This window comes from Calonectris borealis, chromosome 25, assembly GCF_964195595.1.
Source record: "Calonectris borealis chromosome 25, bCalBor7.hap1.2, whole genome shotgun sequence".
Lineage (NCBI taxonomy): Eukaryota > Metazoa > Chordata > Aves > Procellariiformes > Procellariidae > Calonectris > Calonectris borealis.
In genome coordinates, this window is record NC_134336.1 from 674,125 (window position 1) to 685,345 (window position 11,221).

Genomic DNA, 11,221 nt, shown 5'->3' on the forward strand with positions numbered 1-11,221 from the left:
GGAGCAGCATCTGTTCCTCTGGTTCTGCCGCTCCGGGTCTAAGAGCAGGTACTTCCCAGGACTTGCTTTTAATTGCATTTTCCTATTTGATTTTAACAAGGTTGCTACTGCTGGCCTGCTTGTCCTGGAGGTGTCCGTCCGCACTCTTCTCAGTGCAGCATCAGTGAGGGCAGCCAGTCTCTGGCTCCAGTCTGGCGCAGAGGCTGGGGACAGAGTCTCTGCTCTTTGACTGAGATTGCCCAAGAAAGCGCTTACCACAGCCAGAGCAACCGGGGGGTGTTTTGCCTCTGAGTGGTGTTGGTGCTGGAACAGATCTCACCAGGTCCCTTTTGTGGGGCCACCAAACAGGTGCTGGGAGGGAGCGAGTGTTGGTCCCTGCCGGCGTAACTGCCGAGAGCACCATCTTGCCCGGGTCTGCAAAGCTGTGCAGCCCACAGTGGGTGCTGCAGAGACGGGCTGGCCAGCTGCACAGGCTGTAGCAGAAGAGGCAGGACCAGCCTGGAGATCCAGGTGGCCTTGGATGCGTGCCCCAGATGGGAAATGACTGCTTACCCCCACTGCCATCCTGGCTCATGAGGCACTTGGCTTGTTAGCTGCTTGGTTGAGTAAGGTCAGCCAGCATCAGTGTTATTTGCTGGGGCTTTTCCTTTTCACAGTTTCCATTCATAACTATAGTCCAGAAGCATCTTATTTCACTGAATAAAAGAGGGCTTGGAGAGATGGTAGGACTTCAGCTTAATAACCCACCCTGGCTAGAAATGAAAGCCCTGAGATGGCTGGCTCAGTACGACTCTCACAGATTGTGTTTAACAGGGCTTTAAATTGCATCCATTTGCCACACAGAAGACATTTTCAGAATGAATTGAAGCCAATAAAAATTTTATATAGAATGTAGCTTTCTAATACCCCTGTTTGCAAAAGCAGGAAGGGAAGGGATTAATGTGATGAAGGAAAACTATTTGTAAGCCATAAATTTTAATACGTCCCTCCGATAAACGGGAACCTTTCCTCAGCGCTGATTAACAAAACCAGGAGCCCAGTGAGGCAGCGCTGGGGTTGCTCTGTCCGTGCCTGGAGCACTGCCCTGCACGTTGGTCTGATTGCACCAGCTCGAGCTTTTAAAACTGAACCGGAATGTGAATTGCTGTGAGGATGATGAAAAGTAGCCTGGCGCTGCAGGTGAATTGTCCCACAGCCTTGCTGGAGGATGCGGGCTGACTCTGGGAGGAGCAGCCGGGGCTGCCCCATGCCTTGGACCCGCCCCAGGGCACATTGCCGAGTGGCTCTGCTTCCCTCCCGCAGTGACGGTGGCCTCCAGCGAGCAGAACCCCGTCCTCATCATCGCGGTGGTGGCCATCGCGGGGCTGACGGTGCTGGTGTCCATGGTGATCGGCGTGATGGTCTGGAGGAGGTGAGCGGCGCCGTGGCCGAGCCGGGGCAGGGATCAAGGAGGTTTGGGGCTGGGGCAGGGGAGGGGGACTGAAGCGAAGCCCTGCAGCAGGGGCTCTCAGGAGCACGGGGCAGCACTGGCTCTAAGTGTGGGAGCCGGATTGAACTGCCTGCTGGCTTCTTGTGCCGTGGGGCTGGACTCTGTTCCTGAGCGCTGCGACTTGAGGCTTTTATACCCAGCGAGAGGCTGCTGTCCAGATAACGGTGTGCATCTTCATTCTCGTTGCAGACAGTGTGGGTACAGCAAAGCCAGCCAGGATGGGGATGAGGAGCTGTACTTCCATTGTAAGTGAAGCCTGGCCACTGTGGCCGGTGCGACTGTGTGGGGATGCCTGTATTTATTGCTATTAATAACCAAGCTCCCGACAAAGCACCCCTGAATCCTTGCTTTTGAAGTGTTGTCATCCCTCATTATCCCAGAACAAGGGCTCAGCGCAGCGAGGCTCTCTGGGGATGGCGGGCTTGACGGCTTCATAAGCCAGTGTACATCCTTCCCGCGCACAGGTCGCTGCCGTGCCGAAGGAAGTGGGGATGCTTTCAGCTTTCCACGGGGCGTATGCTTTTCACAAGCGGCTACATGAGAATAGAGCTTTGTTTTCTGGGGTTACTCTTGATTATTGAGCAGCAATAACTTTACAGACAGCAGTTGTCGAAGGAAATTCAGATGTCAGGATTGATGAGTTTATTTGATTCCTGGCATACGCTCATGAAGCGCACACATGCTTTTCTGCTCCCTGAAGCATTTCAGAAGCAGCAGAGCCTGCGTGCTTCTCGGATGCAGCTTGGCTGTTTGTCCTGGCTTTGAAGGGCCTCGCGCTGTTGAGCTGCCCGTGGGAGTTTGCCGAAGGTTTTCTGTGCAGGGCGAGGGGAGCGCAGCAGCTGCCCGGTCTTGGGAAGGCGAATAGAACCGAGGTGGAAGGGAAGCCTTGCGTGGTGTGAGCCCTTCCTGGGGGCAGCAGGGCTCTGCCGTTGGCCTGTGCGCTGGTCCTGGACGCGCCAAGCAGCTTGTGCAAAACATCCATCGTCCTCCTTGTCTTGCCCAGGGAGAGGAGGAGACGCGGCAGTGCTCTAGCAGGGGCCCGGTGAGCGGCAGAGCTGATGTGCTTCGTCCGTGGTTTTGGCTGTTCGTTTTCAGGAAATGTGAATTAGGGTTTTGAGGAAGCCCCAGCAAGCGGGCGGCTGTTTCCCTCCGGAGCTTTGCAGGGACTGCTGTAAGCAGGGTCGGCCTCGTTCCGCGCGGTTCTCCTGGACGTGCTCCCGGGCAGGGTCGCTCGCCGTGCAGCAGATGGTAGGCGCCTGTGGGAGGTATTTTGCTGCCCATGCTGCTAATTGGGGGGACCTGGAACATGGCTGTTATTCATTATTATAATTATCTCTCCTAGAGGTCGTGGGAAGGGACATGATTTGGATACTCGAGGATTAGCACGGGTGGCAGATAGGCTCAGTCTGGGAGGGAGCTGCACTAGAGTGAAGGGCTGCTCTCCTTTAACCCAGGGGTTGTGGCAGTGGAGCAGAGCGATTAGGTTCATTTAATCCCATAAGAAATTTCCTAGCAACTTTAAAGTTGAGTCTTTTGCTTTGCTTATAAAAAGGTGGCAAGTTAATCCTGCCAGCAGACCTGGAGGTGGATAATCTGCGAGAGCGTTTCCTGGGACAGGCAGGCGGGAGCTCTGCCAAGCCTTCCTCACACGCCCTTTGTGCATTTCCTGCTTTCCTGCAGTTAAAATACCAACCAGGAGGACATACATCGACCCTGACACTTGCGAAGATCCCATGCAGGCTGTGCACCTCTTTGCCAAAGAGCTGGATAACGCTAGTGTTAAAATTGAGAGGATCATTGGGACAGGCAAGTTCCTCCTCGCCGGCCCCTCTGCGGTGGGCACCGGGGCAGTGGCCGTGCCGCAGGGCGGTGGCTGTGCCACAGGCTCTGCTTGTCCCGGCCGGAGCGCTCCCCTCTCGCCCCCGGCACGCAGGGCCACGGTAGTGTCATGACGCTGCTGCTGCGGTCCTGCCCAACCCGCAGCGTGGTGGGCGCGTGCCGGCCCTCCCGCTGCTGCCCGCAGGCTCTGCCCGCCTTGCTGGCGACTCCCAAGGCAGTTCCTTGTTCTCTGGCACCGTCAGCGCCGCGGACCTTTGCTCTTGCTCTTGTCTCAGGGGGGTGCGTGCTCGCAGCGGGGAGATGGGAGCGGGGCTGGTGAGTATTTTGCTCAGGAGCTTGATTTTGGATTCCCGATTGTTTTTCTGAGGCGCTAAGTACAGCCAACTGAGTGAGGAGCAGACCAGAAAGCATCAGCAACTATCTGCATCTGGGCAGTTTGACAGCAGCATGAAAACTATAAATATGTGAACCTAATGATTTATTGATTTTCATCAACTTCACTGCCTAAAACTTAAAAGCAAATTAAAATCCCCTCACTGGGCCCTAGAGCCTTAATCGCTAATGTGTGCCAGAACATGGAAAACACGATTATTCTTTGTCGTTTCTTTTCCTAAAGATAAATTCAGCTGCAGGAAGGGAAGAGGGAAGGGCTTGCCCACCAGCTTAAAGGACAGTGTTGAAGGGAAGAGGACACTGAGGAGAAGAGGAGGTTGTCTTTGTAGCTGCTGAGTGGAGCAGCTGAGACTAATCCCAATACCTTTCAGAAGCAAATTGGTGTTTGAAAAATCAGGAAAAATTAGTCAGGAAGACAGTTAAATGTAAGGAATTTGGGAGTGCATTTGTCTCACTGCTGACCTAGCAAGTACCTGGCTTTCAAATCAATAAAGCTTTTCATAGCTACTCATTTTTTGTTATAAAGCCAATATTGGCCTTTTACGTTATGAATTTGGTAGCTCCTGTTGTCAAGCGCATGGCTGTGCAGAGTGGGATGCTCTGCCTCAGAGACTGCAGAAACCCTCCTGGCCCTGCCGTGCTCTGTTCCATGGGAAGCAGACCCTGCATGTGCCGAGCTGGGAAGCGGAATAGGCCAGGCCCAGGGGGCACGAACTCGGTGGCTGGGGGTTAATCATCTTCTCATGGGAAAAAGCACAATATGCACTTGAGCAGAGGGTGGAGAGAATGGCTTAGAGGTGTAGGAAGAGGAAGAAGAAATTGCATTGCATTATCACACATTTTTAGTATCACATGCTGATGCATGTGTGAAGGGTTGTGTGTTCAGCAAAGGTGGGGGAAGATGGTAAAACAGGCTCTGCGGGGGAAACTCGCACCCATGCAGGGCTCCGCGCATTTCTGAGTGTATGGATTGGCAAATCCTCTGATGAACAATGGGAAAGTCTTGCTTGTCTACACAGCAGGACGCATCACTCGTGCTACAGAAATGCACTTTATGGTCCCAAAGCAAAGAAAATATCCCCTAAAGGGAAGCTGACTTCCCGGAAGAGGACTGTTGCCCTTTGCTTTGTAGCAGGTGTATGTGTATATATATATATATAACCTGTCTTTATAGTGCATTGCAACAGCTCAGTAAAACATCGCCCTTACACAATGATACTGAAAGCTGTGAGGAAGCTGTGAAGTCAGCTAGCAGGTAGCTCATTCTTTCATGGTCTGGAAATGGCAGGGGGATCTGTGACAGCGCACAAAGGAGTGGTGTGAACGTGATTGCAGGGGGTCTTCTGGGAAGGTGCAGCGCTGAGCAGCGGGCTGCGAGGGACGTCCTGCCATGGGTGCTGTTTAACTCATCTCTCTGCTGCGCAGGAGAATTTGGAGAAATCTGCCGGGGATGCCTGAAGCTGCCCAGCAAGCGAGAGCTGCCGGTGGCGATCCAGACCCTGCGGGCAGGGTGCTCGGAGAAGCAGCAGCGCTGCTTCCTGGCAGAGGCGTGCACCATGGGCCAGTTCGATCACTCCAATGTCATCCGCCTGGAGGGGGTCATCACCAGAGGTAAGGGGGGTCCCAGGCTGTACGACATGGGGCAGCCTGAGCCACGCGCAGTGGAGGAAGGTTCCTGTGCAGGCAGTGTGCTTAAGCTGTTGCTTTGGAGCGATGACCTGGTGCTGCAGGTGCAATACTGTTGGCTCTCTGGAAATCAGGTATTTCTTCATGTATTTTAGCATTCTGATGATTAATAAAATGCTCACAGCTAGATTAATAAATCCAGGTAGTAGGACTGGCTTAGCAGCAAAACTGTGCATTCTTAATAAAAGCAAATTGAAGTGAGGTTCTGTCACTAAAACAGATGACTCCGACTGCTCCTGGCTCTCGTGGGAGTGTGTGCGCTGAACTAGTCTGAGGATGCTGTAGTTAAATGGATATTCATGTAAATCCAAAGAAACGTGAGCACGTGTGCTGATTTTAACTAGCCTTTTTATTAGGTAAGGAAGTATTTCTGTCCTGAGTCTTGGGCTGAGCTGGTTGCTTTTGCTTTCACTGGGTAGTGCTGTCCTCCTTTGTGATGTGGTTCAGTGTCCTGATAAAAGGAGCATCTGATATTGGGATCCGGTGGGATCCCAGCTGGGAACGACAGGAAAGCCTCAGACCCCACTGCTCGTTGCAAACTGTCTGAGATAAAGTCCTTGTCTCCCTTAATAGCCAGGCAGCGCAGGCTGACCATGCTGGAGGTTCGCACTGGGATTTCTAACACCTGCAGTGCTAGAACTGCCTGAGCAATGGGCAGGACTCACGCAGTGCTCCTTGTCTGTCCGTGCAGGGAGTACCATGATGATAGTGATGGAGTACATGGGGAACGGCGTGCTGGACTCTTTTCTTAGGGTGAGTGCTGTGGAGCCGGTGGTAACTGCTGGCGTCTGCCACCCACTCGGGCTCTGCTGGCAGTGCCCCCTTCAACTGGGCATTACTCATCTTTGGTGTTTCCTCCTCTTTTTTTACAGAAGCATGAGGGACAGTTCACCGCCACCCAGCTTGTTTGCATGTTGCAGGGGATTGCCTCTGGCATGAAGTACCTGGCAGAGATGGGTTACATACATAAAAGCCTTGCTGCCCACAAAGTCCTTGTGAACAGCAGTCTGGCTTGCAAAATAACTGGTTTCAGACGGCCACAAGAAGATAAGATGGAGACCATCTTTTCTACCATGGTAAGTTGCATTTCCAAATTCTGTTGTCAACATTCCCTGAAAGCAAAATGCTGACAGAACGGCTACAAAACCTCTGCAGAGATGGATCTCCCGGGCTGCAATGCACGGCCATGGCCAGGAGCGCTTGGACTGGGGCCTGGCATCACTAGAGAAGTTTGCAGCCTGCTCTGAATGCTGAATAAGGATCAAATCTAAAACCAAGCTTCCACAGGTGGAGTTAATGCGACATACAGTAATCCTACTCCAGAACCAGCATTTTTCCTATGCTCCTATTTTCTTCCTCATGTATGAATGTGGGCTCTGCATCTTAACAGCTTCTTTCTTAGCTAGAAATCAAATGCGTTTATCCAGGGAACTTTACAGCAGCTGCCCGGCACTGCCATTCCTCTGGCTGCAGCCCTGCCGCATGTCTGCGCGAACTGGCAGAGCGGCAGTGGGTGGCTGGAGGCAGCCCTGGCAGCCTCAGGGTTCCTTATGTCTGTTTTAACACTTGTAATGAAATTCATGGTTTTCAATTAAGAATTTAAGTCCTGCTTGATTCACACTTATGCCTCGTCAGCTCTGCTAGCCAGCGCGTCTCCGGAGTGCCTGTGTGCACTTGGAGAAGCTGCCCGGGACCCCTTGGGCACAGAGCCGGGGGGCTGCCCCTGCCTGCTGAGCTGGGCAGGCACCCCATGGGCCCCCGAGGCCCCACAGCCCCTCGTTGGAGCCGGCTCTCCCTCCTGGTTTCTTTCACGCACTGCTTTGGCACGTTTCACTTGAGGGCGCATCAATGCGTTTTTAACTGCAGAGCAATAAGACATATTTCATTTGGTATCCCACAGCCGCCTGGTATCAGCTGGGGCTGTTAGTGCATCACACTAACCAGGCATTAATATTTTAAAGAGCATTGATTCTTCAATGAAATGAGCACTTATTGTTTGCAGGGAGCATTGGGCAGCGCCAAGGAGGCAGCAGCTGATGTACGCTGCCTGCAGGGACCCAGTGCCTGTGTCCTGGTGCAGGGTGTGGGCATCCCAGCGGGAAGCGCCTGTTTGCAGGGCTTGGCCCACGCTCTGCCAGGAGTTGCAGTCATTTGCCAGCTCTGAGCAGGCTGGTGGCAGAAAGAGTCTTGAAAAACTTTTTCAGCTGTTATCACTAACTGCAGGGAGGCATTGCTCAGTGCGCTCCGTAGGGAGAGCACCACCATCCCGAAGAGTCCCTGGCACAGCGTGACCTCCCCCTTGCTGAACGTGGCGAGCGTTGCCTGCAGAGCTGTAGCTCGGCCGTGGCTGTTGTGCCGCAAAGCTCTTGAGCAGAGTTGCCCTGGCGCTGGCGGGCAGCTGGGTAGAGAGCAGCCTGCTGAGCGAGGGGGATGGAAAGCCCAGCAGGAGCCCTGGCTTCTCCCACTGCGGTGCAGCGGGGCTGTGGCTTTGGGGTCAAGGTCTCCCTGCTGTTAATTACAATTAACTGCGGTGTCTGTCACCTGTTTCCCGTGGTGCACCCAGAGGGCTCTGCAGATGCCGAGATGGGGATTGCTAATTACAGGAGAGCAAGGCAGGGTGGGAGGGACTGTGTGTTTGCACAGCTCTGAAATGGTTTTCATTAAATATTAATGTATAAAATGCCATCAGCTCTTCCCAGAGACATTCTCCTCTCTCATTAATATTTCAGGACTCACACTCCCATGTAGCATATGGTTGCATGGCCATTTTAAAACAAATTGAGGCAAAAGTTTTCTCTTAGTACTGAACCTGCTCATGGCACGCGGGCTTGCTCAGTGTCTGCCCTGCGATGCTGGGCAGGGCATGACAAACGGCCGCCGGGGAATCGCATGCATCGGCTACATCCTGCTGTGTGAATGTGTCATTTCTCCTCTTCTGCTGTCCAGCGTGGGAAGAGCCTGGTGCTGTGGTCGGCCCCCGAAGCCATCCAGTATCACCACTTCAGTCCGGCCAGCGACGTGTGGAGCTTCGGCATTGTCATGTGGGAAGTCATGTCCTACGGCGAGAGACCCTACTGGGACATGTCCAACCAGGACGTGAGTCCCCAGTGCTGTGCGGTAGATGACAACGTTGTCATTGATAACGGTGTGCAGGTGGTTCCGTGGTGCGCGGAGGAGCTGCTGCTGCTGCCCAGGCCGGGTGTGAGGAGGGAGGTTTGCACCAGGGATTTGCCTGCGATCTGCATTGCAGCACCTGACCCCGTCCCCTCTGCCCTCCTCTGCTGCTGCAGGTGATGAAGGCTGTGGAGGATGGGTTCCGCCTGCCCGCCCCGGTGAACTGCCAGCCACCCCTCCACCAGCTCATGCTCGACTGCTGGCAGAAGGACCGCAGCCAGAGACCTAAGTTCTCGCACATCCACAACATCCTGAGCAAGATGGTGCAGAGCCCGGAGCCCCCGAAGTGCCCCAGCTCCACGTGCACCAGGTGACTGCCCTCTTGCTTTGCTGCCTGTTGTTCTGCTTTGCCTGCCAGTTCCCACCTCAGGTGTGCCATGCTTGCTCCCTCCTCACCGCCCCATTTTCTTGGCAGGTCCCACAGCACATCCATCCCCCTCACCGAGCGTACCTTCTCAGCCTTCCCATCTTTCAGCTCCGTGGGCGAGTGGCTGGAAGCGATAGAAATGGGCAGGTACAAAGACAACTTCACCGCTGCGGGCTACTGCTACCTAGAATCGGTGGCCAGGATGACAGCACAGTAAGTGAACTGGTTTCCTGGCTATAACCTCATGTCGCTGGGTGCAGCATGAGCGAGCTCTGCTTTGCAGTTACAGTCAGGTGTCGCTAAACAATAGGACAGATCTTCCAAAACACGTCTGTAAGAGCTCGCTGGCGTGGGTTGGGCTGCGTGTGTTGTGCATCTCAGTTGCTGTTTTTTGAAGCTGAGATTTAAACCTGTAGTTTCTGACAAGAGTAGTGTTGCCTGTCCCTTCCAGAAAGCAGAGTCAAATCGAATGCAGTTTACTGTAACCTGTTATGCAGGCAGCACAGGGCGGCAGGGCCAGGAGCCATCTCACGCTTGGTGTGCTGCAGGCACGTGTTACCCCTGGATTCCCAGTCGGGGTCTGTATTGCTTTGGCTGGGACAACAAGTTGGGGATTTCTTACTCCGGCAGGTCTGCAGTAGCCTGATAGTCTGAAACCCACGCTGCCGTTGCCTGGGAGCAGTCGGTGTCACGGCACTTTACAGTTAGGGCTTGTTTTTCATGGCTGACGCGGGGCTCGTTTTGCAGAGATGTCCTCAGCCTGGGGATCATGCTGGCAGAGCACCAGAAGACCATCCTGAGCGGGATCCAGACTCTCCGAGCCCAGGTGATCCAAATGCATGGCCGAGGTGTGCAGGTGTGAAGCAGCCCCCCGCAGAGGTGCAGAGCACTGACCCGGCGCGGAGACAGCCCGCCGGCCCCAAACCGGACCAAATCTCTGAAACCTTAAGGTTTCAGGTGGGATGTAGGAATCGCTGGGCTGCTGCCAAACAAGTCATTCCACGTGGCAAGAGAGCAGGGCTTCCCGTCCCCTGTGCCAGGGAAGGCAAGGACTCCTGGGACGTGTGCGGTGTGCCTAGGTGGATGTGGCTCTCCCTGGCACTGTTTTGTAAGATGAGTCAAACTGTAATGATGCCATTTCCTATGGTTATTAGGTTAACAGGGTGGATGGACACTTGTGCACTGTCTTAATCCAGAGCTGACAGCATTTTCGCATCTAGCATCCTACTGCTGAAATCCATGGGTATTTTTATACAAGCCGACATGTTCTAGCAACCCCACAAGGAGCTTTTATTGCTTTTATTTTTAGAGACTGGAGCACAGCTCACACCCAGTGCCCAACTTCTGGAAGGTGACTTTCCCCATCTGCTATGCTGAAGGAAACTCTTTTCCAGGCGCGTCCCTTACACTCCAAGAGTTACTTCACTGAGTCTTGACACCACAGTTGGTGAACAAAAACAAATATTCTCCACTAAAGTGCAGAGCAAACGGTGCTGAATGTTTCTAACGCTCTCTTGACAAGACAATTTCAGGGGAAGAAATGAAAAGCTTTGATGAAGAGAGCCATAGCCAAGAGAGGGCAAACAGTGGAGCCCTTGGGCTGCCCTGCTGATGCTCTCAGCCTGCGCTGCCTTTTGTGCAGGTCCCAGTCCCTCGTTTTACTGCTGGAGCCCAGCAGTGGGGTGGGAACTTAGAGACCAGAACAAAGCAGGCAGCACGCTGCTGCCCATGTGCAGACCGAGCCTGCAGGCAGACCTGCCATCCATGCAGGACTGATGCTAAAGCATCTGTTGCTACTTTAGCCTCTCTTCCCTGCTTCCTGCCTTGCAGTTTGGTTGGCAGAGCGTCCTGCATCTTGCCTTCACTGGCTTCATGGGCAGCTGTGATGGGCTCTGACGCTGTCCCCTAGGCTGCAGAGCAAAGCAGGCAGAGCGTCACTGCGTGCCCACAGCCGTGGGCTGACGCCAGAGCCTGGTGACTCCCTGCTGTCAGCTGAGCTGGGCATCCTGCTCAGAGGTGTCTGCTCTGCCTCGCAGCAGTAGGTGGACGAGTGCTCTTCCCTCTCTAGGTCTGGAAGCTTTTGCAGGGGAAAACGTTTTATGAACAGTACTAATTCAACCCACAGAAGCAGAAAGGAACCTCCCAATTCAGCCAGAAATGGGATGAAAACCTGGGAATTGGTTTGGAGTCAGAGAGAGAGCGGGCATGGCTGTGCTTTGGCTGGATGCTTCCCATGCCTGCTCTGGCAGCATGCCCCTGGCCACTGGAAGGGC

The 11,221-nt window shown here is 53.9% G+C and overlaps 1 protein-coding gene across 1 annotated transcript in view; it reads left to right on the forward strand.

Annotated features, from left to right (window-relative positions):
* Window positions 1-10,705, forward strand: part of EPHA10 (EPH receptor A10) — a 79,837-nt gene extending 69,132 nt beyond the window's left edge. The window contains exons 14-23 of the mRNA XM_075173881.1: window positions 1,303-1,411; window positions 1,679-1,734; window positions 3,170-3,295; window positions 5,147-5,332; window positions 6,099-6,160; window positions 6,280-6,483; window positions 8,354-8,503; window positions 8,698-8,891; window positions 8,997-9,161; window positions 9,696-10,705. Coding sequence (XP_075029982.1) covers window positions 1,303-1,411; window positions 1,679-1,734; window positions 3,170-3,295; window positions 5,147-5,332; window positions 6,099-6,160; window positions 6,280-6,483; window positions 8,354-8,503; window positions 8,698-8,891; window positions 8,997-9,161; window positions 9,696-9,810 — 1,367 coding nt within the window. The 3' untranslated portion in view covers window positions 9,811-10,705. The remainder of the gene's footprint in view (window positions 1-1,302; window positions 1,412-1,678; window positions 1,735-3,169; window positions 3,296-5,146; window positions 5,333-6,098; window positions 6,161-6,279; window positions 6,484-8,353; window positions 8,504-8,697; window positions 8,892-8,996; window positions 9,162-9,695) is intronic.
* Window positions 10,706-11,221: the final 516 nt, after the last annotated feature.